The sequence below is a fragment of the Talpa occidentalis genome, unplaced genomic scaffold (assembly GCF_014898055.3).
Source record: "Talpa occidentalis isolate TD23 unplaced genomic scaffold, MPIMG_talOcc4v2.1 talOcc4.15, whole genome shotgun sequence".
Taxonomy (NCBI): domain Eukaryota; kingdom Metazoa; phylum Chordata; class Mammalia; order Eulipotyphla; family Talpidae; genus Talpa; species Talpa occidentalis.
This window is the reverse complement of record NW_023601543.1, coordinates 46370251-46395328: the sequence shown is the minus strand read 5'-3', so window position 1 is coordinate 46395328 and position 25078 is coordinate 46370251. Positions and strand designations below refer to the sequence as shown.

The 25078-nt window shown below is 47.7% G+C and overlaps 1 protein-coding gene across 4 annotated transcripts in view; it reads left to right on the top strand.

The window, feature by feature from the left end:
• The first annotated feature begins 216 nt into the window (after positions 1–216).
• The window catches only part of DLG3 (discs large MAGUK scaffold protein 3), a 65658-nt gene continuing 40796 nt past the window's right edge, over positions 217–25078 (top strand). For 2 of the 4 annotated variants that reach the window (XM_037512293.2, XM_037512292.2), the window contains exons 1-9: positions 217–573; positions 4105–4155; positions 4558–4682; positions 4907–5076; positions 5369–5505; positions 5843–5987; positions 6590–6749; positions 8354–8510; positions 8946–9048. In XM_037512293.2, the coding sequence (XP_037368190.1) occupies positions 217–573; positions 4105–4155; positions 4558–4682; positions 4907–5076; positions 5369–5505; positions 5843–5987; positions 6590–6749; positions 8354–8510; positions 8946–9048 (1405 nt within the window). Of the gene's footprint in view, positions 574–4104; positions 4156–4557; positions 4683–4906; positions 5077–5368; positions 5506–5842; positions 5988–6589; positions 6750–7327; positions 7471–8353; positions 8511–8945; positions 9049–9774; positions 9959–25078 lie in introns of those variants that run through there. The other 2 variants (XM_037512294.2, XM_037512295.2) reach the window with 2 other exon arrangements.

Genomic DNA, 25078 nt, shown 5'->3' with positions numbered 1-25078 from the left:
CGGAGCCGCCAGTGCTGGAGGGGGAGCCGTGGGTGCGGGGCAGCGTGGGGGCAGAGGCCCCGGACGCCCGCCCGGCCCCAGGCCCCGCTCAGCCAGGGCGCCCCCACGGGTACCCCCCCCTCCTGGTCCGAGCAGTGTGAGTGTGCCCGGGAGCCTGGAGGCGGTGGAGTGGAAGCCGGCGTGGGCTGGGGAGTCCGGGCTGCGGGGGGCAGTGCTATGCACAAGCACCAGCACTGCTGTAAGTGCCCCGAGTGCTACGAGGTGACCCGCTTGGCCGCCCTGCGGCGCCTGGAGCCTCCTGGCTATGGGGACTGGCAGGTGCCCGACCCTTATGGGCCAGGTGGGGGCAATGGAGCCAGCGCAGGTTATGGGGGCTACAGCTCACAGACCCTGCCCTCGCAGGCGGGGGCCACCCCTACCCCCCGCACCAAGGCCAAGCTCATCCCCACCGGCCGAGATGTGGGGCCAGTGCCCCCTAAGCCAGTTCCAGGCAAGAGCACCCCCAAACTCAACGGCAGCGGCCCCGGCTGGTGGCCCGAGTGTACCTGTACCAACCGGGACTGGTATGAGCAGGTATGGACAAGCGTGGTGGCGGTGGGGGAGGTGTCTGTGGGGTAACCTAGAGGGGCTGGAGTGTGGGGGGCCTAGAGGCCTGAGGTGCAGAAGGGGCTCCAAGGTAGTGAGCCCTGAGCCCTAGCATTGCTGCGGAGCCAAAAAGGCCATTGGAAATGTGGGCTTCCTGTGTATTCCTGTTTGGGGGGGGGGTCTCCATTTGGAGGGGTTTGGGAAGAGCTGTGTGTGTCAGGAGGTGAAGGTATGGCGGAGGGGCACATTTTTCTATGTGAGGGAATTGGGTTTGTCTCAGTGCGGGGGCTTAGCGGTGCCTCTGTGTCTGGCAGGGGGCGGTAGGTTTTGCGGGGGCCGTGTGTGGTGTATGTCTCCACAGGAGGGGAGGAGGGAGTATGGTGTTGTGCGTGGGGGGGCACATATGTGCGTGTGTATGTATGTATGTTGAGGTGTTTGGAGGAGGGCAATGGAGATCCTGTGAAGCAATGTGGCAGAGCCCATGTGGGGCTTTCTGAGCTTCATCCCTCGATGCCATGGGTCCCTCTCAGTCCCAGTCTCTTTGTGTGTGAACGTGCACATGGACATGTGGGGATATCTCTGTGAATGTGAAGGTGTCTCTGTACATAAGGCTGCAGGGATGAGCTGTGTTTTCCTGTGTGGCTACATGTATGTGCATGAGCAAGTGTGTATGTGTATGCGGCTGCAAGTGTGTGCACGCGTGTATCTCCCTCTCTGTTTCTGTCTCTGACTCTATCTCCCCCGTCTGTCTCTCTCTGTCTCTTTCTCTCTCTCTCTCTCTGTGTGTGTGTGTGTGTGTGTGTGTGTGTGTGGTGTCCCTGGTGAGAAGCTCTTGACAGGCGAGGGAGGGGAGGGGGAGTGGACGGGAGACAGTCCCAAGCAAGGCTGAGAGGCTGCTGCTGAGAAGGATGGACTCTTTTGTCCAAGCAGCTCTTAAGTGTGTGTGTTTTTGGGTGGGGGGGGGGTAGATGTGGGGCGAACTGAGCAAGCTTCCTTGATCCAGAGCAGGCTTGGTGCCTGGAGCCAGGCAAGGGGCAGCTGCTCTGGTGGCCCCAGTGGGGCATGACCCCCTTGGGTACCCTCAGATGTGGGGGAAATTGCCTCCCCAAACCTGATTTGGCACAGCTTGGGAACCCCTGGGTGCTGGGCACAACTCCGGCTTCCACTCCCAGCCTAAACTGCCAGCTTAGAAAATGGAAGGAGCATCTGTGGGAGAAGCAGCAAAATGGAGGCTGGGCCGGCAGAGCCAGGTCCCTGGCACGCATGGTGGAGGGCCTGTCTGGTTATTCTGCTCTGCAGCCCCCAGGGTAGGGAGAGAAGAGAAGAAGGCTTTGCTGGAGGGCAGGTGCTGACTGCACCGAGCTGATGACCACTCTGGCCACTTTTATCTTCCTCTGGGGATAGGATGTGCTCTCACTTAGAAGCAAAGGTGGGGACCTCCTGGGGAGAAGAGACCTCAGTTCTGGCCTTCTCTCTGTCCACACTTACTGCTTCCTGTGTCCTTTGCCTTGGCCTCTTACACTCTCAGTGAGTCCCTGCTCTCTCTTCCCCCTCTGTCCTGGGGGCCTATCCTTGCAAACACTCTCTCATGCTTGCCTTGCTCTGCAGGGAGACAAGTGTCATTCCCAAGGGTGGGCCAGTTGGCCAAGGTTTCTGTATCAAGGATGATCCCTGGATGACTCCTGGCTGGAGGAGCAGGGTCTCTGAGGGCGGCAGTGGGAGGCTGGAGGCTGGACCAGTGGGAGCCAGGAGCCTCTGGGTCTTGCTGGAAGCCGGGTTGAAAACATGGCTCATCACATGTGGGCACACATGGTACAGCAGATGCATACAAAAGCTGCATATGTGTCCTGCCTCTGTGTCTATTGCATGGCCTTTAGGCAGATGTGGTGATCTGGGACTCTGAGGAGCCATAGGTTCCTCTCTCTGGGATCTGGGACCAGAGTGGGACTGCATCTGGAGGATTCTCACCAACTCCTAGGGCTGCAGGGCATAAAGTCCTGGGCCTGGGCCCAGAAATGGGGGAGGCATAACTATTCAGCCGGCTCTCCTTCTCTTTGCTTCCTAGAGGCAAAGCTGCATGGGTTGGGGGTGGGAGGGGAGAAGCAGAACATGGCTGTGGAGGAGCCTCCATCCTGGATTTGCAGATATCCTCTCTGAGGAAAAGACCAGGGGTCAGGAAAGAGGCAATGAAGCCCAGGAAAGATGGGGGAGGGGATACCTGTGGAGACAGGAAAGGACATTGAAGCCAGGGAAAGGTGGGGGAGGGGCACGGGCTACCTGTGGAGACGGGAAAGGGGCATTGAAGCCAGGGAAAGGTGGGGGAGGGGCATGGGATACCTGCTGAGACAGGCAAGAGGCTCCTCCATTCTTGGGGATGAGAGAGGGAGCCAGGGAGCAGGCGTGACTTGTCTGTCCAGAATCACATTTTCAACTCATCAATGGCCACAAGTATGTCCTATCTGGGAGGCCACCACTGAGGGTTGGTCAGACAAACTGCCTCTCCTCCCATGACCCCTCCGTTTGCCTCTCCTCCCATGGCCACTGCAGGTTGAAGGCCAGACTCTGTTGGCAGTTAGTCCATGGGGTATCCATCAGTTTCTCCCTTCTGGGTAGTCTTGTCCATTCTGCTCCTGTCTCAGCCCCAGTGTTACTTCTGACTCCTGACCAGATCCTCCCCTGGCCTGTTTTTGCTGGGAAATGGGAAGGGTTCAGGATCAAGCACCCTGGTAGAAAATGGATTCAGACTTGAAATCTTTCTGCTTATTTCAGGAATTGGGCTGCCAGGGACACAGAGATAGTGACAGTGCACAAGACACTCTGAAAGGGCAATTTTCCTTTTTTCCATGGGCTCTGCTGGGGAGGGGGATGAGTGGCCAAAACATCAGTGACCTTGGCAGCTTGCTTTCATCAAAGGAGCATCTAGAGATCCAGGTTCTGTCCTCTGCTCCTCCACTAACTCCCAGTGTGCCCTTAGGCACTAGCCTCATGCTCTCTGGGTCTCAGTATTACCATCTGTCACATGAGGGGGGTTGGACAAGATGGTGTCCTTCCAACTCTGACATGGGGGGAGGAGTTGGGGGTTTGGAGAGTCCGTCATCCCCTAGTCAGGGAGAGCTGTGATTCAGAAGGGTTGAGGGTCCCTGGCCAGGTGACTGGGTGTCCCCTGGGGTGCTAGGTGTGGTTTGCCTGCTGTGTTGCATTTTTGCCACCCCCTCAGGTTAGCCCTCCATCATTCCTAGTGAACCCCAGGGCTCTGTAACTCAGCCTGTCAGTGAATGTGCTACTAACCAGCTCAACCCCAAATTGATTTGGGCTAAATGAATGATTGGGTTTGGTCTGATATGGCTGGAAGCAAGGGGAGGTGGATGGCTTCCTCAGGCTCAGCCTGTCCCCACCTGTGGTCAAGAGGTATCCTGGGGTTGATTTTGGCTCTCTTACTCAGGAGCAGGGGAGGAACAGGTTGACTGGGGAGCAGGGAGGGCAGGAGGCCCCTGGGAAACCGCTTGTGTCTTCCCCCAGGTGAATGGCAGCGATGGCATGTTCAAGTATGAGGAGATAGTTCTTGAGCGGGTAAGTCTGCCTGTGGGGAGGGGAGGCTTGGAGCCAGGAGAGGGGAGGAACCTGAACCTGTCTCAGGACCCATGGGGGAACCTGCATGAGAGGATGGGGAAACGGTGGCTCTTACAGTCCACATCACTGCATCAATCAACCAACTAACAAATATTAATTGACCTTGCTCACTGAGGACTAGGCAACTGGGGAGGGGATGGCCTTGCTGAGGCTTCCACACCAGAATGGTCAGACAGGCTAGGAAGCCTCCAGATTTCTGATGAATGTGCTGCAGCCTGCCACAATCCCCCTAGCCCCCAGAAGCCTGGAGAACCTGATGTGGGGGTCAGGGGGAGATGGTGTGTCCAGAACCCCCCTCATACCCTCTGAGTGAGTACCGTGCCTCTCTACCCACTTCTGCAGGGCAACTCGGGCCTGGGCTTCAGCATCGCAGGTGGCATCGACAACCCCCATGTCCCCGATGACCCTGGCATCTTTATTACCAAGATCATCCCCGGTGGAGCAGCTGCCATGGATGGGAGGCTAGGGTGAGGTGCCCTGGAAGCAAGGCTGGGGATGGCAGGAGAAGGATGAAGATGCAGGGAGGAGGGCCCCCTGGCAGGATGACCCTCCCAATAGATCTGAGAGGGGGAGAGATAGTGGAGGAGGGTGGCGGGAAGGGGAGGCCAGGCAAGGGGAGGCGGAGGAGGAGGTGGGAGAGTGGGTGGAGGGGCGGTGGTGCAGTGTCATGCCTCTCGGGCTTCCCCTGCAGGGTGAATGACTGTGTGCTGCGGGTGAATGAGGTGGACGTGTCGGAGGTGGTGCACAGCCGGGCCGTGGAGGCGCTGAAGGAGGCAGGCCCTGTGGTGCGGTTGGTGGTTCGGAGGCGACAGCCTCCACCTGAGACCATCATGGAGGTCAACCTGCTCAAAGGACCCAAAGGTGTGGCCTTCTGTGTTCCTGTCCTCTGGCCAGAGTCCCCTGGCTGGTGACCCTCTAGGAAGTGGAAGGGAATGACTGGACCCCTTACTTGATTCCCCCTTCCAGCTCTCAGCCTTCTCTCTTGGCCTCACATCTCACCCTTACTGACCTTGGCATGGCAGCATAGTGCTTAGAATTCCTGGGGGGACCTCCTGTGGGCCCAGTGGGTTGGCTGGGGGCTTAGGTTTGGGATTGACTGAGCACTCTGATTTCTCCTTGTGACCCTTCTCCGCTCCCTGCTGGCTTTGCTTAGGCCTGGGGTTCAGCATCGCTGGGGGCATTGGCAACCAGCACATCCCAGGAGACAACAGCATCTACATCACCAAGATCATCGAGGGGGGTGCTGCTCAGAAGGATGGACGCCTACAGATTGGGGACCGGTTGCTGGCGGTGAGAAAACCTTTACAGGGATACCCAAATGGTAGGGTGGGATGGTGGCGCTCCAGCAGCTTCTCATTCCACCTGAACCTCACTCAGGGACAAGGCATCATGGGGAATGTCAAGAGCAACATCTGACCTGCATGTACCCATATACCAAGATCCTAGTTCTTTTGATGGCCAGGACCCCTCACCTGCCCTACCCCTAGCTCACACCTCTGCTACTCACAGCATTAGGCTTGGGTGTCTGTTAGAATGCTGTTGACTTTCACTGAAATGGCACCCCATCAGGATTCCCTGGAGAGGCACCCCCTTCTCCCAATTGCTAGCCCTAAGGCCTGTCTTTTAGGTGAACAACACTAATCTGCAGGATGTGAGGCATGAGGAAGCTGTGGCCTCGCTGAAGAACACATCTGATATGGTCTATCTAAAGGTGGCCAAACCAGGCACCCTCCACCTGAACGACATGTACGCACCCCCTGACTACGCCAGCAGTACGTACCCATTTGCCCTGTGCCTGGCCTGAAGCCCCTGTCCCTTGGTTTCTGGAGGGGAAGGGTTTCATACCCCTTGTTCAAAGAGAGTGAGCAAGAGCGAGTGAGCATAGGACTAGTGCGCAGAAACACCGAGTCCAAATCCCAGTGTTGTCCCTTAGAGCCCGGTGCCCCTGAACACATTCCTTTCACCTGTCTTTAGTTTCCTTTTTAGCAAAAAGGAGCTAATGATATGTGTGCTGCCTTCCTCATAGGACTGCTGCAGGATCAAATGAGATCATGGATGCAAAAGCCCTTGGAAAACTGTATTAGGCTATAGAGATGTGAGGGATTATTATTAGTCACACCTCTAGTCATGCCGTTCTTTGTAGACTGCCTTGACTTCAGTTCTTTCTAAGACTTACAGAAGTGAGTGCAGGATTCAGAAGGGACTATGGAGGAGAAATCCTAGGGGGTGGAGTAGGGAAGAGAGGCCTGAGGAATCCACATGCCTTGGTCTCTGCAACTGAAGTGGAGTGTGGGGGACAGTCCTTGGAGGGGGATGGGATAGGGTACCTTCACAGAGTAGTCTCTAAACCTTTCTCTCCCTTTCTTGATTCCAGCTTTTACTGCCTTGGCTGACAACCACATAAGCCATAATTCCAGCCTGGGTTATCTTGGGGCTGTGGAGAGCAAAGTCAGTTATCCTGCTCCTCCTCAGGTCCCCCCAGCCCGTTACTCTCCTATCCCTAGGCACATGCTGGCTGAGGAGGACTTCACCAGGTAAGATGACCTCCCCCCTCTCCCTTTCATCCTATATAGGAATGGGGGGGGAGAGGAAGCCAATTCTGGCTGGCCATAGACCTCCTCCTAATGGTGTGCACAGCAAAGAAGGATAAGGCCCTCATCACTCTTGTCTTGGGGGTCTGAGGCCCTCTTTCAACCCTTGGGGCCTCTGGAGAGGCTTAGGTGGCTATAGGGACAAGTTCTACCATCAGGGGGAGCGCCAAGTGCGTGGCCCCTGTGGGAAAAGACAGAAACTGCGGGGTGGAGCATTTAAAGGACTGAGGCTGTGGAGGTTGTGGAGTGACCTGTCCTGAGACAGTTGTAACCGCCTTTGTGGCAAATTATAGGAGAAAGCAGTTCTGTCTTTGGGGTTGGCAGGACGCTGGGAGGCTGGCCGAGCCTCTAAGGAATAGCCCCGCCCCCCGCCCCGCTTTGGTGGAGGCAGCAGCTGTGGAACTGGTCTGGCCGGCTGGGTTCTGGGGGACAGGTTTGTGGGGTGGGGCCTGGTAGGCTGCTGGTCTAGCTACGGTGGAGGTGGAGCCGGAAGGGTAGGTGCACCAAGAAAAGCCAGAGGAGCCATGGAGAGGGCACGCAAGTTCTCAGGCTCCGGCTTGGCGCTCGGCTTGGGCTTGGGCTCAGCCTCGGCCTCCGCCTGGAGGAGGGCATCACAGAGGTGGGCCTGGCCACTCCGCTCCCTGCGGCCTGGAGGGGATGCCAGGTAAGAGAAGAGGGCCTTGAGCAAGAGCATCCTGGACTCTGGGAGGGAGCCTCACTTCGGGAACTAGGAGCAAGAAAGGAGGAAATTTGGATTTGGGGCTCTGTGGATGAAAGATGCTGAAAGTGAAGGCAGTGGGCAAGGGGCAGTGTGCTGGGAGTCACTTGGCATGAATATAAACAAGCCACTGTTGCTCTCACCTGATGATACACAACCAATTTCAGAGGGGTTTTTCAGAAATGGTTAGTTTTAGTGAGGGTTTTCATGTGTTTGTTTCTTCTCCTTAGTTAGGCTCCTAAGCTCCTTTTTGGGGGCCTGGGATTTCTTTATCCTGGTCTCCCACATCACCTCGCAAGAGTCGATAGTGGGAGCTATAACTGAATCTGTTGTTGGAGAAGGGAGGGGGAGCACAGTTGGTGGGTCGAATACTGAGACTTATGAGGAGCTTGTATAAAGATAGTGAGCCCTTTTGTGGATGGAATCACTGAGCCCCAGAGTGATTCCACTGCCACTAACTGGTTCCCCTTCTTGTGGCCCAGGATCTATCACATGATTGGGAGGATAGGAGAACCTGGTGAGGAAGAGGACCTGTGGGTGGGTTCTGAGATATGGTCTCTAGAGCCCAGGTTAGGGCTTTGTTGTCCTGGGAGTAGAGGGGACTGCCCATTGGGAAGTTGACTCAGGAAGAAGGGAAGAGCAACTGAAACTTGGCGCCCGGCAGAAAATAGCAGCCAAGCAGGTCTTGGGAGAGAAAGGGAGGAACAGGAGATCTTACATATTGGGACCCATGCCCTTCTACAACAATATGGACTGTTCCAGGCTGGCCCTCACAGGGACAACAATTTAGGCCTCTCTTGTTCTGACCCTTCCACTCCTTTCTCACCAGAGAGCCCCGCAAGATTATCCTGCACAAGGGTTCCACAGGCCTGGGGTTCAACATCGTAGGAGGAGAGGATGGAGAAGGCATTTTCGTTTCCTTCATCCTGGCAGGAGGCCCAGCTGACCTGAGTGGGGAGCTGCGCAGGGGAGACCGGATCTTATCGGTGAGGAGGCAAATGGCGAGGTGGGAGGATGGGAACTGTGCCAGTCCAAAGGGGAGGAGGGGAGACCGTGCTTTGTCCTAGGAATGCTTCTTGAGATGGGGAAGGACTAAACACTGGAGAAAATTTATTCTCTTTATAGATGTTCTTAGTGAAGGATAGGGACTGAGACCAGATCAGAGGTCCTTGAGGAGGAAAAAAATACTTGGATCTTAACTCTGGTTGGTATTTAAACCCCCTCAAAGATAACTATTACAGCCAAGATGTGGTATCGTTTAGGTTTGCTCTTAGTCAGGAAAGGATGGGATATTGAGAAAGGCATTAAAATAGGCTTAGGAATGGGATAGGATGGGATGGGTATCTCCCACTCCTAAGTGCTGCTACAGAGGACCCTGTTTATTGCCATAGGGATGGCTCAGAGCACCTCTCTTTGCACAGGTGAACGGAGTGAACCTGCGGAATGCAACTCATGAGCAGGCTGCAGCTGCTCTGAAACGGGCTGGTCAGTCAGTTACCATTGTGGCCCAGTACAGACCTGAAGGTAGGAGAACGGCAGGAAGAGGTGATTTGGGAACTTCAGACTTATGCTAAGTGTGACCTTTTGCTATTTTAGGTGACAAATCCGGTAATCTCTTCCTGCCTGTCGTCCTTCTGGACTGGAGTGGCTTTGGGCAGCTAGGGGAGCATCCATCTAGAAGGCTGTGCTCAGACCCTGCTGATCAGGGCTGCAGTGCAGCACAATGCCAGTAGTGGGCAGCAGCCGACGGGAGAAGGCACTGAGATTGGGGCCACTGGATAAAGGGGGAAGGGGTAGCGGAGGCGAAGACTTGGAACTGGGTGCCCTGGCACGGGAGGGGGTAGCCGTTGGTTAGCAGGACCTCAGGGAGAAGAGATCCGACCTCTGAAGAGAACTAGGGCCAAACCTTTATGATACCTAGTCCCCTGCCCTTATCGGGGTGACCGTGAAGTACCCAGAGACACACTGAGGGAGTGACACTGTGCCTTAGGGGCCGGGGGCCTTGAATCTGGCGTGGATCCCCTCCCCCTATAGGCGGACCTCCTTTGTGTTCTCCTGCTCCTTCCAGGGCTGGGCGAGTGGGCGGGGCTGGGCGTGCAAACGAAGGCGCTTGATTGGCTGGGGTCGCGGCCCAGGTGCCGAGGTGAGCTGCGCGGAGGCGCGCCGGGTGCAGGCGGCGCGGTGGCCATTGGCGGCCGGGCGCTGCCTCCAGCCGCACGCCCCGCCCCTGACCCGGGCGGAGGGCGCCCCTCCTTCCCCCCTTCGCGCCTCAGGCATCTCCTCCACTCTTCCCTCCCCTCCCTCCCTCTCTTCCTCCCCTTTTCCCTTCTCCCGCGCGCCCCGCTTTGTGTCCGTGATCACCCGCGCGGGACGGAGGGGCTAGCCGGAGCTGGCGCTTTCCCAACACTAGACCTGGACTCCGAGCCGGCGCTAGGTGAGGTGGGGCCGAGAGGGGTCAGGCCCCCTCGCCGTCCCCTGTCCGTCGTCGTCGTCGTCCGTCCCCCTCCCCCCCCCCCCCCCCCCCCCCGTCTCTTTTGGTTCTGTTCTCAGACTTTTTTCCTAATACCGCCTCCCCAACTCTGCCAGCCCACGCGGCACTTTGCTCTGGAGGTCTCGGGAGTGTCGCGTGGGGCTAGGTGCCCGCCTGCCTTCCCTGCCTCCCCTGGGCCATCTGGCCATCACCTCTCCCCACATAGGAACCTTGCCCCCTTCTCTGCCCAGGGCCTCAGCCCACCCGCAGTCTCCTTCCTGTTGGCTTCTGTGCCCTAGCAACTCTAATTCTTAACCTCTGAGGAATTTACTAAATCTCCCCCTCCCCCTTATGCCTTGACCCACCGAACTTGGCTACCTCTGGGAACACCCCCTCCCCCCCCCCCCCCCCCCCCCCCCCCGCCCCCTAGAATTGGCTTGGTATTTGCAGACCCCACCCCCACTCTTGTTTGCCAGGGCTTTCAAATTGTCCTCTACTTCTTTCACCTTCCCCTCCTCTTTGGAAGTCCGGCCTTTGTCCCTTAGGGCTGCAGCGCTGGGCTCCTGGGACACCTAGGCCTCGTGGGTGGGTTACTCAGGTAGAGGAAGGGACCCCTTCCCTGCAGGTGCTCTGAGTTGGTGGCTAGAAGGGGATATGTGGGGAGCCTATCCCCAAGGTGGGGAGCCCTACCTTGAGGGCCTACCTTGGTCCTCCCCCACCGTTCAGAGCCTCAGGCCAAGAGCCTGAAGGGAAGTAAGAGAGGAGCCTGCCACCTTCTGCACTGGACTTTTTTGATGGGGACAGAAGTGTAGGGAGGTAACCTGAGAGCTTGTTGGGCTGAGTGGGAAAGAAGGATGCAAATGGACAGGGAGTTTATTTCACTCCATGTTTGGCCTTCAGCTTAAACACAAGAAACACACCTTAGGCTTATTGTTTTTATGATTTCTCTGTGTGCTGTTTGCTTCCAGTAGAGCAAACCATCTGACTTTTATTAGCAACAATATTTATCCATTTCATACCTACAACTTAGAAAAGGTGGGTTCTGCAAAGAAAATGGTTTCTCCTGTGCTTGTGTGTGTGCATGAGTGTGTGTGTGCATGAGAGTGTGTGTGTGTGTGTGTGTGTGTGTGTGTGTAGGAGAAATTGATGTGTTCCTTTCGGTTTTGATCTCTGATGGTGTGCACATGGAAACAATACTGTGAATTTGCCTACTGGTAGTCTTGGAAACTTGTGACTACATATTTCTATGAGGTTTGTTGGGGGAATGTAACTGGTTTGCATAAAAAGCTGCAACTTGCCCAGGGTAAAGGGATTCCTGCAGTGTTCACTGTTCTCTGAGCATATTTCTGCAGGTTTACAGTGTATGTTGAGGTGCTGTTTTATGTTAGATCTTTCTACCACTTCCTAAACAAAGCCTTTCTTCTAAGGTTTAGTTGAACCACTGTTGTTAAGGTGCTGCCTGCCCCCCCCATCTACTTCCCTTGGTTTAGTAACAGGGTCCCACCATGCAAAAGCTTTTTTTTTTTTTCATTCAAAATTGGACCCTTGGAGACAAGGCCAGAGAAACGATCAAATATTCTTTATTGGGCTCTGAATTGTTTCCGATGAAGTGCTAGGTTTTTAAAAATAAGGACTCCATGTTGATGGTTTTATAAATATCTTAAATCCCATTCTTTGGAAGATTGCATCATGTGGCTAGTCACCAACTGAATAATCCAAATGTATGTCTTTTTGGCTAAAATGACAGAGACTTTGCATGCCATTGGCCAAGTAAGTGTTCATTATCTGAATTTTTTCACAGAGAATGTGAGAGCTGGAAAGATCAAGTAATTCAACCCTTCATTGGACAGACTAGAACAGCAACAGGAGAGCAAAGATGTGACTTGCTGAGGGCCATGGAGGGCAAGCTGCTAAGGGTCAGCGATCAGTTTAATCCTGAGGTCCGTGAATTAGGACAGACTGTGCTTGGGAATACCTGAGAGACCTAAGACCCAGTTAGAGCAGTGGAACAACAGGAAAAGAACTGGGATAGCAACAGAAGAGAGACTAGGGAAAGAAAGATGAATATGGAGGGGAAATTAAGATTAGAGTGATTTCTAATGGTGGCCACTGAGGCACCATTGCCAAACTAGTACAGCCTTTAGCTAGCTAGCCTCCAACATGAGCTGAAAAAAACTAGAACAATCAGAGTAAGAGCAATTTCTCTTCTTTTTTTTTAAAACAGATTGAGCTATAATTCATACAGCACATAGTTCATCCATCTAGCTGTACAATTCGGTGGCTTTTCATATACTCGGAGTTGTGCATCTGTTGTCACAGTCAATTTTAGAACATTTTCATTATCCCTCTCATTATTAAAAGAGGAGGGTGTAAGTATTAGAGGGCGACAGATTTAGGACAATTGCTTCCTAATGTATCTTCTGTGGGCACTTAGGGGCTGGATGGCAGTTTGGCGGGAATGCTCTAACCTTGAGATTCTTTATCTGTTTTCCTTTATGTGTTTTAAATCTGTAATGAAGTGTAGGAACTGTGTCTATTTGAACTTTGTATTGTGCTTAGCATGGGTGCTTTACAAGTATTTTCATGCAGAAGCTCTGGAAAGATTGAAAATAGAAATGCCAAATGGTCAGGTACCATGGTGAGAGATGCTGTTTAATAGTTTTATTCCTGATTGTTCCAAACTGTTGTGGACACAGTAATTCTACCTATTAGCTAAAAATAGCATAATGTTCTTGGGCATGTATAATCCTGCTTAAAATTCAAATTGAAAATTTAAACAACTGGCTCTTGGCAAAGGCTCACTTCCAGTCTATTATAAAATGAAAACTTTTTCTGTGATGTGTACAATTGCTCTACCCAGGGCAAGGTGGGTTTCATGTGATAACATTTTGCTGTAGAAACCCATCTTCAGGTCCTCCCCGGTGGCGCAGCGGTTGAGCGCTGGGTTACGAAGCTGCCTGCAACCTATGTGGTGCTGGTTCGATCCCCAGCTGCTCCCTGGCCACAGGAGGAGGGTCCCGCATGGCGCGCAGACCTCTCCTGCCGTGCCCGCTGCTCCCTCAGCAGTGTACTTCGGTCCTTCTGCCTGCTCTGCTCCCCGCTCTGGCTCTGGTGAATTCTCTCACCCTCCCGCGCTTCTGACTGTACCCAGTGCTTGTGTGTATAAACAAACAAACAAACAAACAAACAAATAAATGAATCTTTAAAAAAAAAAATAGAAACCCATCTTCAACTACCCCCCTCCCAACCCCTCCAGTAACTTTGTGTCAACCTGTTAATAAACTGAGCTAGTATTTTTCTGGGAAGCCCTTTTGTTTTTTAGAACAATCCAAATCAGGAGGTGAACCAGAAATTGGTCACTAAGGTAACTAAACTGCAAACTCATCCTTTGTGACAAGTCTTTTCAAATGGAATGTAAATCCAGACTGGTGGTAACAGGGAGTGAAAGAGAGTTTTCCATACTTACTTTAAAGTGCTGAATAAGCATACCTTCACCATGGAAAAACACTTTCAGGTAATACCTGGCAGGGTTAAGGATCAATGTTGATAATATCTTGAAAGCATAAAAGGCACATGTCCCCTATAATATATTTTTTTAAGACTATTTATTTATTTATTCATTTATTTATTTATTTATTTATTTACTTATGCAAGCACTGGGTACAGTCAGAAGCGCGGGAGGGTGAGAGAATTCACCAGAGCCAGAGCGGGGAGCAGAGCAGGCAGAAGGACCGAAGTACACTGCTGAGGGGAGCAGCGGGCGTCAGGAGAGGTCTGCGCCACCATGTGGGACCCTCCTCTGGTGGCCGGGGGGCGGGGGGGGGCAGCTGGGGATGGAACCGGCGCTGCAGAGGCAGCGGGCAGCTTCAAAACCCAGCGCTCAACCGCTGGGTTGAGCCCCCTATAATATTTAAGGGGAGGCCCCCCTATAATATTTAAGTAACCATGTCATCTCCCCATGTTGGAGAATGGAAGATGTAAACATAACTGCTACCCTATCAGCATGATCTCTCTTGAGAATGCAGAGGTGAAAGCTCATAAGGGTAGAGAATCATCGTCATCCTAGAAGAAGCAAAGCCATCCTAAAAGAAGGCTAACATAGGGAAGGAAGAAAATGAATTTCTCTTGTAACATTTCCACACTGAACTATTTGAAGGCAGCTGGCATTGTATTCATCTTTGTGTCCCTAGCACCTAATTCAGAGCCTGTGACATGGTTTGTTGAGTTGATTTCTTGAGTATCTCTGTGTTCTCCATGGCTTTGTAAGCATTAATCTTCAGGATATCCCTTGGTATTATCCCTGTTTTACAGATGAGGAAAGTGAAGGTCAGAGAGTTTGAATAATTTGCTCAAGGTCACCACAGCCAGAAGGGACAGAATCAAATTTTGAAGTCAGATTTTCTGAGAGCTTGGCATCCAGAATTCTTGCAGCTAGGCTGAAACTACTCACCATGACACAAAAGCTATGGGCCCCCTCCCTACCCAGATCTACCTGGACTCAGCGCAAGATACTGCTCTGAAACTTTTTTAAAAAAGATTTATTTATTTATGCATACAAGAGCTGGGCTACAGGCCAGAGATGCAAGGGGTGAGAGGATCCACCAGAGACAGAGTGGGGAACAGAACAGGCAAACTGACTGAAATACACTGCTGAGGGGAGCTGCAGGCTAGACAGGAGAGGTCTGCCGCGCCATTTGGGTTTCTCCCTGGCTGGCCGGGGGATTGAACTTGTGCTGCAGAGGCTGTGGATGGCTTCATAGTGCCATGCTTAACCCTTGCACCACCAGGGAGGCCCCTGCTCTGAAACTCTTAAGATGCCAGAAGCTATTAACAAATGGAGTAGCACTAACTCCCAAATAGACTTTAATCTTGGCGACCACAAATGCCAGCACCAAAGGAAGGAGTACCCTGAGGTTAGAGGTGCTGCTGGAAGCCTGAGGGAGACCCCTTCTCCTGCCAAAAGAAAGTGGACTTGGGGGACCTCCCTGGTGGTGCAAGGGGTTAAGCACCGCCCTAGGTAGCAATCCACAGCCTGTGCAGCACGAGTTTGATCCCTGGCCTGCCAGGGAGCAACCCACATGGTGCGGCAGGCCTCTCTTGTCTTGCCTGTTGCTCCCCTCAGGAGTATATTTCATTTCAGTTAGTCTGCCTGTTCTGTTCCCCACTCTCTCTCTGGTGAATCCTCTCACCCCCTGCATCTCTGGCCTGTACCCCAGCTCTTCTATGCATAAATAAATAAATCTTTAAAAAAAAAAGTGGACTTGGGAAGACTGACTATGAATGCTATTGTAAGGGGAACCCTAGGAGGAGCCAAAAGATGGGAGTTGGTTTGCTTTGACTTAATAGTACATGTATGCATGTTTAAGAATATTAATGCACTGTAGAGTAGGCATTCCTCATTTCTTCAAGTGAAATAGAGTTGTATTTGTCTATCAATTTTTAATGACTTGACCCTACAATTTACTCATTTAAGGGTGCAATTCAGTGGTGTTTAAATGTTCACCGAGTTTTGCAGTCATCGCCACAGTTAATTTTAGAACATTTTCACCTCTGGGAAAGGGAACTCTGTACCCTTTAGCTGTCCCCCCCCCCCACCTCTCCATCATTTGCCTCTTCTGGACATTTCATATAAGTGGATTCATACGGTCTTTTGTGACTGTCTTCTTCATTGAGGTTCATGCTTTCAAGGTTCACATGCTATGTTGTAGCATGTGTCAGTACTTCATTTCTTTTAATGGCTGAATCATGTGCTGTCTACTATATGTATGCACCATATTTCGTTTATCCATTCATCAGTTGTAGGACATTTGGGTTGTTTCAACTTCTTGACTATTTTTAATACTGTTCTGTGAACATCCGTATGCAGGTTTTTGCATGGACATGTGTTTTCATTTCCTTTGGCTATGTATACCTACTGGATCATGTGTTTAACCTTTGGGTGAATAGCAGGTTGTTTTTCATAGGGACTGTACCACTTCACATCCCCACCAGCAGTGTGAGAGTTCCAGTTCTTACACATCCTCTCCAACCCTTGTTAATGTCAGCATTTTGATCCTAGCCATCTTTGGTGATGTGAAGTGATATCTCATTGTGGTTTTTATTTGGGTTACCCTAAAGTCTAATGATGTCGAGCATGTTTTCATGTGCTTATTACCTGCCATTTCGTTTTTCTTTGCTTGGTTCCTGATTTGATTCTCACTCTGTTTCCCAAATTTTTTTAAAAGATGTATTTAGGGCCTCCCCTGGTGGCGTAGCGGTTGAGCCCTGGGCTGCGAAGCTGCCTGCAGTCTCTGCAGCACCGGTTCGATCCCCGGCTGCCGGTGAGGGTCCCACATGGCACGCAGACCTCTCCTGCTGCCCGCTGCTCCCCTCAGCAGTGTGTTTCGTCAGTCTGCCTGTTCTCTTCCCTGCTCTGGCTCTGGTGAATTCTCTCATCCTCCTGCGCTTCTGACTGTACCCAGTGCTTGTATAAATAAATAAAATAAAACTTAAAAAAAGAGATTTATTTACTTATGCATACAAGAACTGGGGTACAGGCCAGAGGTATGGGGGGGGGGTGAGAGGACTCACCAGAGACAGAGTGGGGAGCAGAATAGGCAGATCTACTTAAATACACTGCTCAGGGGAGCAACAGTTGAGTCAGGAGACATCTGCTGTAGGTTGGTTCATGGCCGGCTGGGGGATCGAACTCATGCTGCAGTGGCTGCGGACAGCTTCATAGGTTGCGTCTTAACCTCTTATGCCACCAGGGGGGCCCTCTGTTTCCAAATAGACTAGAGACCAGAGCAGCATACTGTGTTTTACTGAGGTGATTAGAGGGAACCAGGAAGATAACCTTTCACTCTTATCACTGTGTGCTGGAGGGGCTTAAGGTTTGGGTGTAGATAATTTTAGTTAGGAATGGTGACCTGATAAAAATGATAGGGGCACGTAAAAAAAAAAAAAAAAAACAACAACACAATTTATCCACATGCCATACAATTCACCCATTTAATGTGTATAGTTCATTGGTTTTTAAAATGGTAGAACTGTCACCACAATTTCAGAATATGTTCCTCTTTCCAAAGAGAGAAGCTCTGTCCCATTAATTAGCAGTCAGTCAATTCCAGTTTCTCTCTCCCCTTTCTCTCTCCCAGCCCTAGATAACCACATATATACTTTCTGTTTTTATAAAGTTGACCTCTCTGGCTGGCTCATATAAATAGAATCATACAATAACCTAGTCTTTTTTGGCTTCTTTCATTTAGCATAATATTTTCAGGGTTCGTCCATGTGGTAACATGAATGGGCACTCCCTTCCTTTTCATGGCTGAATAATATTTTAGATAATGACTATGCTACATTTTGTTTATCCACTTATCAGTTGATAGGCATTTGAATTGTTTCTGACTTTTGACTGCTGTGAAAATTCGTGACTTATCCACTACCAGAGTACCCATAATTGTGGACAAGTTTTTGTGTGCTCATATGTTTTCAATTCTGTGGGTATATATACCTAGGGGTGGAATTGCCAGGTCATAAGGTAATTTAACTTTTAACATTTTTGAGGAACTGCCAGACATTTTCCCAAAGTGACTGCACCCTTTCAGGTCCATCCTGTTTTGTAAATTTAGAAGAGCGAAAAATGTTACCTTTCTTTCCAGTTTTGCCTCCTGAGGTTAAACTTCATATACGGATATGTGTTTTGTGCAACTCTTTTCTCTCTCCCATGTAAGGCCAAGAACTTGGTGGCTAGAGTTGACATAGCATTCTGAACCCAGCTGGACAAGTGCTTTCTTGCCCTGGGTAGATAGTTTGAAGCAGAATCGTAGGAGCTTCTCCTGATGGGGAAGACTGATCAGAATAATATATAGTAATGAGAATGAATTATTTTTTATTTAGTTAGAGCTTTTTTTTCTTAAAGATATATTTATTTATGTGTACAAGAGCCAGCCTCTGGTACAGGCCAGAGGTGGGTGTGGTGAGAGGATTCACCAGAGAGAGTGGGGAACAGAACAGGCAGACTGACTGCAATACACTGCTGAGGGGAGCAGCAGGAGAGACAGGAGAGATCTGCTGTGCCATGTGGGTTGCTCCCTGGCCGGCCAGGGATTGCACTTGTGCTGTAGTGGCTGTGGATTGCTTCATAGTGTGGTGCTTAACCTCTTGTGCCACCAGGGAGGTCCCTCGTAAGAGCTTTTTTGGATTTCTTTTTTAATGTGTTACTTGTTGAAATCTTGGCCCTGATGTTTACACTGTTGATTAATTTAGACTTACATTCTATTATAAGATAATTGTTTTATTGTCTTAGAGAAATAGGAAAAGTAGAATAATTTGAACTTATTTCCACTGAAATTAGAAAATACTGTTTTTGCTCCCTTTATGTTAAATGCACGCACACACATTCACTCAGAGAAGAGGGGCAGAGAGAGGCTAAATCCTATAGGAGTCATGTTTGGAAGGAGGATTTGAGTTCTGGGTTCATCTTTAAGTAGCTGAATAATCTTGTCTACCTCTTTGGACCTCAGTTTTCTGATGTAAAATGAGGAGGTTGTGCAAAATGATTTCTACTGCTTGTTCTAACTCAAATTCTGTGTTAGATAAGTGAAAGTGAATTGTGAATTTAATTTTCTAGTTCCTATTTGTACCTAGACTGTTACTGAATCACACAGTATTGAGTTTATGACAGTTTTGCTTTAATAAGAATCTTGTCTTCCCTCTTCTTTCCTGTGATAGAGCTGTCATCTTTTGAAATGAACCTTTGTTTACTTTTCACTGAATTAAATATTTAAAAAAAACAAAGATAGTGATCTTGGGATATTTTTTCCACCTAATGAACTTAACTAATAAATTTTTCCCCAAAGATTTATTGATTTACTTATGCATGCAAGAACTGGGGTACAGGCCAGAGGTATGGGGGCGGGGTGAGAGGATTTACTAGAGACAGAGTGGGGAACAGAACAGGCAGATTGCCAGAAGTACACTGCTGAGGGGAGCAGTGGGCCAGTCAGGAGATGTCTGCTGCGCCATGTGGGTTGCTCCCCTGGCCGGGGATCAAATTCGTGCTGCACAGGCTGCGCATAGCTTCATAGGTTGCATCTTAAACCCTTGCGCCACCAGGGAGGCCCCCAACTAATAAAAAATTTGAGTAGACCAAAAAGAAAGTTAGCACATTTTATCTATATATGTTCATTATGGATCTGGATGTCTATCCTTCAGATTTTCAAAACGAGAAAGAGAAGTCTACAAATCTTGGGTCAAATTCCAGACTATATTACTAAGAGTTGTTTTGTGAAGATTCATTAAATTAATGGTAAGCATGAGAAACCAGTATTGGTTCACCAAGATCAAACAAGTCATGTCAGACTGACCAAATATCCTTGATGGACAGGATTATTGAGCTGGTACATTAGGGAAATCTAGGAGGTGTGGTATATCTAGATTACAGCAAGGCATTGGAAAGGTCTCTTTGTTCTCCTGGATAAGAGATGGTCAGGGGTTAATAGTGTTCATATATTTAAGTGTATACGTCTACACATGCTTGAATGCTCAATCCCATAGGAAAAGGAATGAGGCAGGAGCAGTGTGGAGGGAAATTTTTAGGGCACACATTTTGACTTTGTCTTTGGGCCTCTTCTATTCAGTCTGCCTCCCCACCATTTTGTTGTCAGTCTAAGGATTTGTTTTTTTTTTTGTTTGTTTGTTTGTTTGTTTGTTTGCTTTGTTTCTTGATATTCTACCTGTGAGTAAAATTATACAGTATTTGTCTTTCCCTTTCTGACATATTTCACTGAGCATAATCTTTAGTCTATTTTGAGATGAATTTTCTGCATGGTGTAAGAGAGAGTTCTAGTTTTACTCTTTTACATGTATCTGTCCAGTTTTCCCAGCACCATTTGTTGAATGAAAAGACTTTCCTTATATGTGTGGGTTTATTTTGGGTTTTCAGTTCTGTCCCATTGATTTGTATCTGTTTTTATTCTAGTACCATAATGTTTTGATTACTATAGCTTCGAAGTATAGCTTGAAGTTGGGGATCACAATTCCTCTTTTTTCTTTTTTTCCTCAGCATTATTTGGCCATTTGGAATCCTTTGTGACTCCATACAAATTTTAGTATTGTTTGTTCTATTTCCTTAAAAAACGTTGTTGGAATTTTGATAGGGATGTATTCAATCTGTATGTTGCTGTATATCTAGGTAAAATAGCCTTTTAAACAATGTTAATTCTTCCAACCCACACACATGGACTGTCTTCCTTTTTCTTTGTGTCTTCTATTTTAAGAATATCTTTCAGTTTTCAGTGTATAGACCTTGTACCACCTTTGTTTATTCCTAGGAATTTTATCCTTTCTGATGCAATTATAAATGGGATTATTTTCTTAAATTCTCTTTCTTCTAGTTCACTGTTGCATGGGGAAATGCAGATTTTTGTATATTGATTATGTGGACTGCCACTTTACTATACTTGTTTATTGTTTTTAATCACTTCTTAACCTCAGTAAATTTGATAGGCAAAAATATTATTTAATTTGTATGTCTTTTGTTAATAGAGTTGAACATTTGTGTGTGTTCATTGTTTTTTATTGAAGTAGCAATGGTTTTTACAGCATTATATAGTTTTCAGTGTACATAATCCTAAATATATGTACACTATATATTTTCCATTCATCACCATATAATTGACTCCTTTCACCCAATCTACCTACCCTCCTTCCCCCGCCCCTTCTGGTAACCACTGTTTTGTTCTTAGAGTCTGAGAGTTTATTTTTGTTTTGCTTGGTCATTTTTATCTGTGTGTGGTTTGCCTGTTCATACTCTTTCCCCATATTCCTGTAGAGGTATGTTCATCAGTTCTTATATGTAGATGCCTTAATGCAGTTTGAGTATTAATACTTTGTTACATATATTGCAAAAATTTTCCCAGTTGATAGTTTGCTTTTTAAATTTTATTTGATATACAAATGTTTTATATTTTTATGTAGTCAAACCTATTTGTGTTTTCTTTTGTGTATTTTCTCTTTGCCCATAGTTTTGGAAGCCCTTTCCTAATCTGAGAGCAAATAAATATCTGCCTTTGTTTTGTAGTTACTCAATATTTTTTGTTTTCTCCATTTAAAATGTTAACTTGCCTGGAGTTTATGATGCAAAGTAGGATGGCAATTTATTTTTACCCCAGATGTTTAGTCAGTTACTTCATATCATTTCTTTAAAATCCAAATTTGGATTGCTGCCTTTATTACACTCTCTCTCTCTCTCTCTCTCTCTCTCTCTCTCTCTCTATATATATATATATATATATATATATATATATATTTTGGATTTTTAGTTTTTTATTCTGTTCTGTAATGCTTTACTCTGGGATTATCAGTGAAAACTAACCACCAAATAACCAATAATCAAGTTTTGACAAATATTAACAAGAGGAATCTTTAAGTCCCATTTTCTGGCTTCCGTCCACAGAAACTTGACCCAAAATGGATTTCCAAATCTCTTGATACCTCAATAAATATTATTAGAGAACTTGTGATTTTATCATAGTGACCACTGTGAAGACCATTGAAATCTAGACACTCACCTGACCTGGTAAAACATTAAAACTTGGTTACATTAAATCAAGTTAGCAAGCTTAGTCATAAGTGTTTCATTTCAATGAGTTGTTGCAGCATCTCTATTAAGTGGAAAAGATTGTTGTGACAAGACTACCCCCTACCTTGAAAGCAGGGCATGGTGTAATTCTTTCTTAATTCTCATGTTTTCTAGATGAGGTGGTTTGTCTTAGGATGGTTCTTATGTACTTTTTGGCATATGGGTTAAAGGAGCCAAGTCCCTGCTAATCTTGCCCTAGAATATGCCAGATGAAATTCTTTTGAAATAGAGAAAATTGAGGCCTTTACCCTGAACTGCTGGGTGATCAGGAATAGGTGAGAAAGATTAATGGCGAGGTCCTGTGAGTAACTGTGCCCTAGCCTGATGTGAAATCAAAGCACTTTTCATTGTACCTTTTTTAGACCAGGTAACCTGAATGTAGTAACACCTCAATGTAGTGTAGTCTACTAGGTCTTCCTGTATCCTCACTAAGCTCTTTGGGGCATGGAAACATCCAGTCTGCCAGGATGTTTTATGGCATGCTGATCTGGCATGTCTTATTTTCTGTTTAATTCTCAGTATTAGGATTTTTTCAGAACCCTGGCTACATGTGTGTGGCTGATGGAGCACATAGTGGCAGTGCAGGGACCAGAATGATGACACTTAGCTTTCTATTTTGAGTTAGTCATAGTTCTGAGCCCATTGTTCTAATATTAGAGCTGAAATTATTTTTCTTCTAGCAATATTTGTCCATATTGAAGCTTTTTTGCTACTTTGCTGTCCTCTCGTGTGGCCTTAAGAAAACATCTTTTTGCAATTTATACCCATTGATTTGGTATTTTTTGACCCAAATAGTTTAGGATTATTAGTAGATGTGAAGAGTTTTCTCTTTGAATCATATTAAAAATTAAAAAAAATAGGATTTATTTATTTTTGTATACAAGAGCTGGGGTACAGGCTAGCGATGCAGGGGGTGAGAGGATTCACCAGAGACAGAGTGGGGAGCAGAACAGGCAGACTGACTGCAATACACAGCTGAGGGGAGCAGCAGACGAGACAGGAGAGGTCTGTTGCACCATGTGGGTAGTTCCCTGGCCGGGGATTGAACTCATGCAGAAGTGGCTGCGGATAGCTTCATAGTGCTGAGACTTAACCTTAACCCCTTGTGCTCCTCATATTAAAATTAGACTAATTCTAGATTTGATTCCATATGGACCTTATTTAATCTGGTCATAAAATCATAATTATGTCAAAGTTTGAAGAGGTCTGAGAAATTGTATAGTTTCACAAATATTGGATTCTTGAAACAATAGGCCCCATAATTAGAAAGTAACCCAGTAGGCTTCATATTATTTTTATAGAGACAAGTTTGTGATTTCCTAGAAATGTTATGCTACTTGGTGATTCATATCTGTGCTTACCTGTGCACTAGCAGGTATCTTCTTGATGGACTTACTTTACTTTTACTTCTATCCATTTCTTTCACAAGAATAAACTATAGTGTTGGGACAGATTCTTATAATTTAGACACCTCCTGAAGGTTTGTACTCCAGAGGCGACTATAGAAACCGAAACACAATTATTCATGCTCATCAAAGTCTGTGTCCCTCTTAATGAGGTTATAACTTCATTTCTCCCAGAGTTCTGTACATTTACGCAGTGGGTGATACTTGGAGCTTGGGACAGCTCAGCAATGAGTCAGTGGGGTCTGTATGAGTTTGAGATTTGAATACCTGCACTCCTGGGGGTACAAACGAGCTTTTGAGCTACTATTGACTTATTTTGAATTTATACCTAGTGAAGCCACCTGCTGTTATTCAGCCCTGTCTTCCCTTCTCAGTATTTGTGTGGAAACTCAAGATTAGGAAGTTACATTTCTCTTTTTTATTTTATTTTTTTTTGCCTCTTCCATTGATTCTATCTGTCACAATCTGTGTGTCTGAAGTCTGTCATCCAAGTTGTCTCCCCAGCTTTATTGTAAATGTTGTTATTTGGGAATTTGTCATTTCCAAATAAAAGGCATGGCTTTTATTTTATTTTGTAGCTTTTCCCTTTTATATCTTCAACCAAATTATGTTGGTCTGTACTGCATGCAGATTAAGTACTCTTTGTTGCCACCGTTTGTTTCCTGCGTGTATGTTTTACTATCTAAAATCAAATAGGCCCAAATAAACTTTGTGTGGGTTGAGAAACTGAGCCCCTTTTAGGTTTTCCAAAATAATGACAAATGTCATTTTTTTATTACAAGGCAGTTTTCCTATCATTAGGAAGGTAGATGTATTTGACAGCCGAGTCTTAGAGGGCAGATAAATTTAGAGGGCTGGCTGTGCATCTAGTTTGTCTTAGTGAATATTGTAGTTTTCATCCCTCTTGGTGCTTTATCCTGAAAACCTTTGACATGTCAGTGTTTTGTGGAACTGTTTTGTGGTTTTGTTGGTCAGCTGTCTGTATTAAATGTTACGTATTAAAAATAACTGTTAATGTTTTGGAGAGGGTGGATGGAGAAGTCTGTATTTTCTTCTACATTCATTTTATGGAGCCAGAACTTAAGAATTACAGGTCCAGGTTTGTCCTAATTAGAGCTCTGGCTAGTCACACATTCAATAAAAGTTTGTTGAGTCAACAAGCTTGTCAATTCCATGCTTAACTTTGAGAAGAAAAGAAAAATCACATCTGGGAGCTTACAGTTTTATAAGGGAAATGGCATCATCATCAATTGTGGCCACTGGGTTTTAAAAAGGAAGGGTAGTGGAGAGTTTGGAACCATGTTATATGAAGAATAGTTAAAGAAGGGCCTCCCTGGTGGTGCAAAAGGTTAAAACGCAACCTGTGAAGCTATCCGCAGCCTCTGCAGCATGAGTTTGATCCCTGGCCAGGGAGATACCACATGGTACAGCAGACCTCTCCTGTCTTGCCTGCTGCTCCGCTCAGCAGTGTATTTCAGTCAGTCTGCCTGTTCTGTTCCCCACTTTGTCTCTGGTGAATCCTCGCACCCTCCATACCCCTGGCCTGTACCCCAGTTCTTTTTTTTTTAAGATTTATTGATTTATACAAGCACTGGGTACAGTCAGAAGCACGGGAGGGTGAGAGAGAATTCACCAGAGCCAGAGTGGGGAGCAGAACAGACAGACCAACGAAACACACTGCTGAGGGGAGCAGTGGGTGCAGCAGGAGAGTTCTGCGCACCATGTGTGACCCTCGTCGGTGGCCAGGGATCGAATCGGCGCTGCAGAGGCTGCAGGCAGCTTCGCAGCCCAGAGCTCAACCACTGCGCCACTGGGGAGGCCCTGTACCCCAGTTCTTGTATACATAAATAAATAAATCTTAAGAAAGAAATAGTTAAAGAAGTAATAGTTAAGGAAAAGATATAGCATATCTTGAGGACATAGTGGCTATTTTCTATTATGACTGATATTATCCTACCTTTTCTCATTCTTTCAGGAACAAACCCAGAAGTTGCCTTTGATCCTTTGTCACCCTATAGCCAATGAAATGTCACATTTTATCCTTTCTAACTC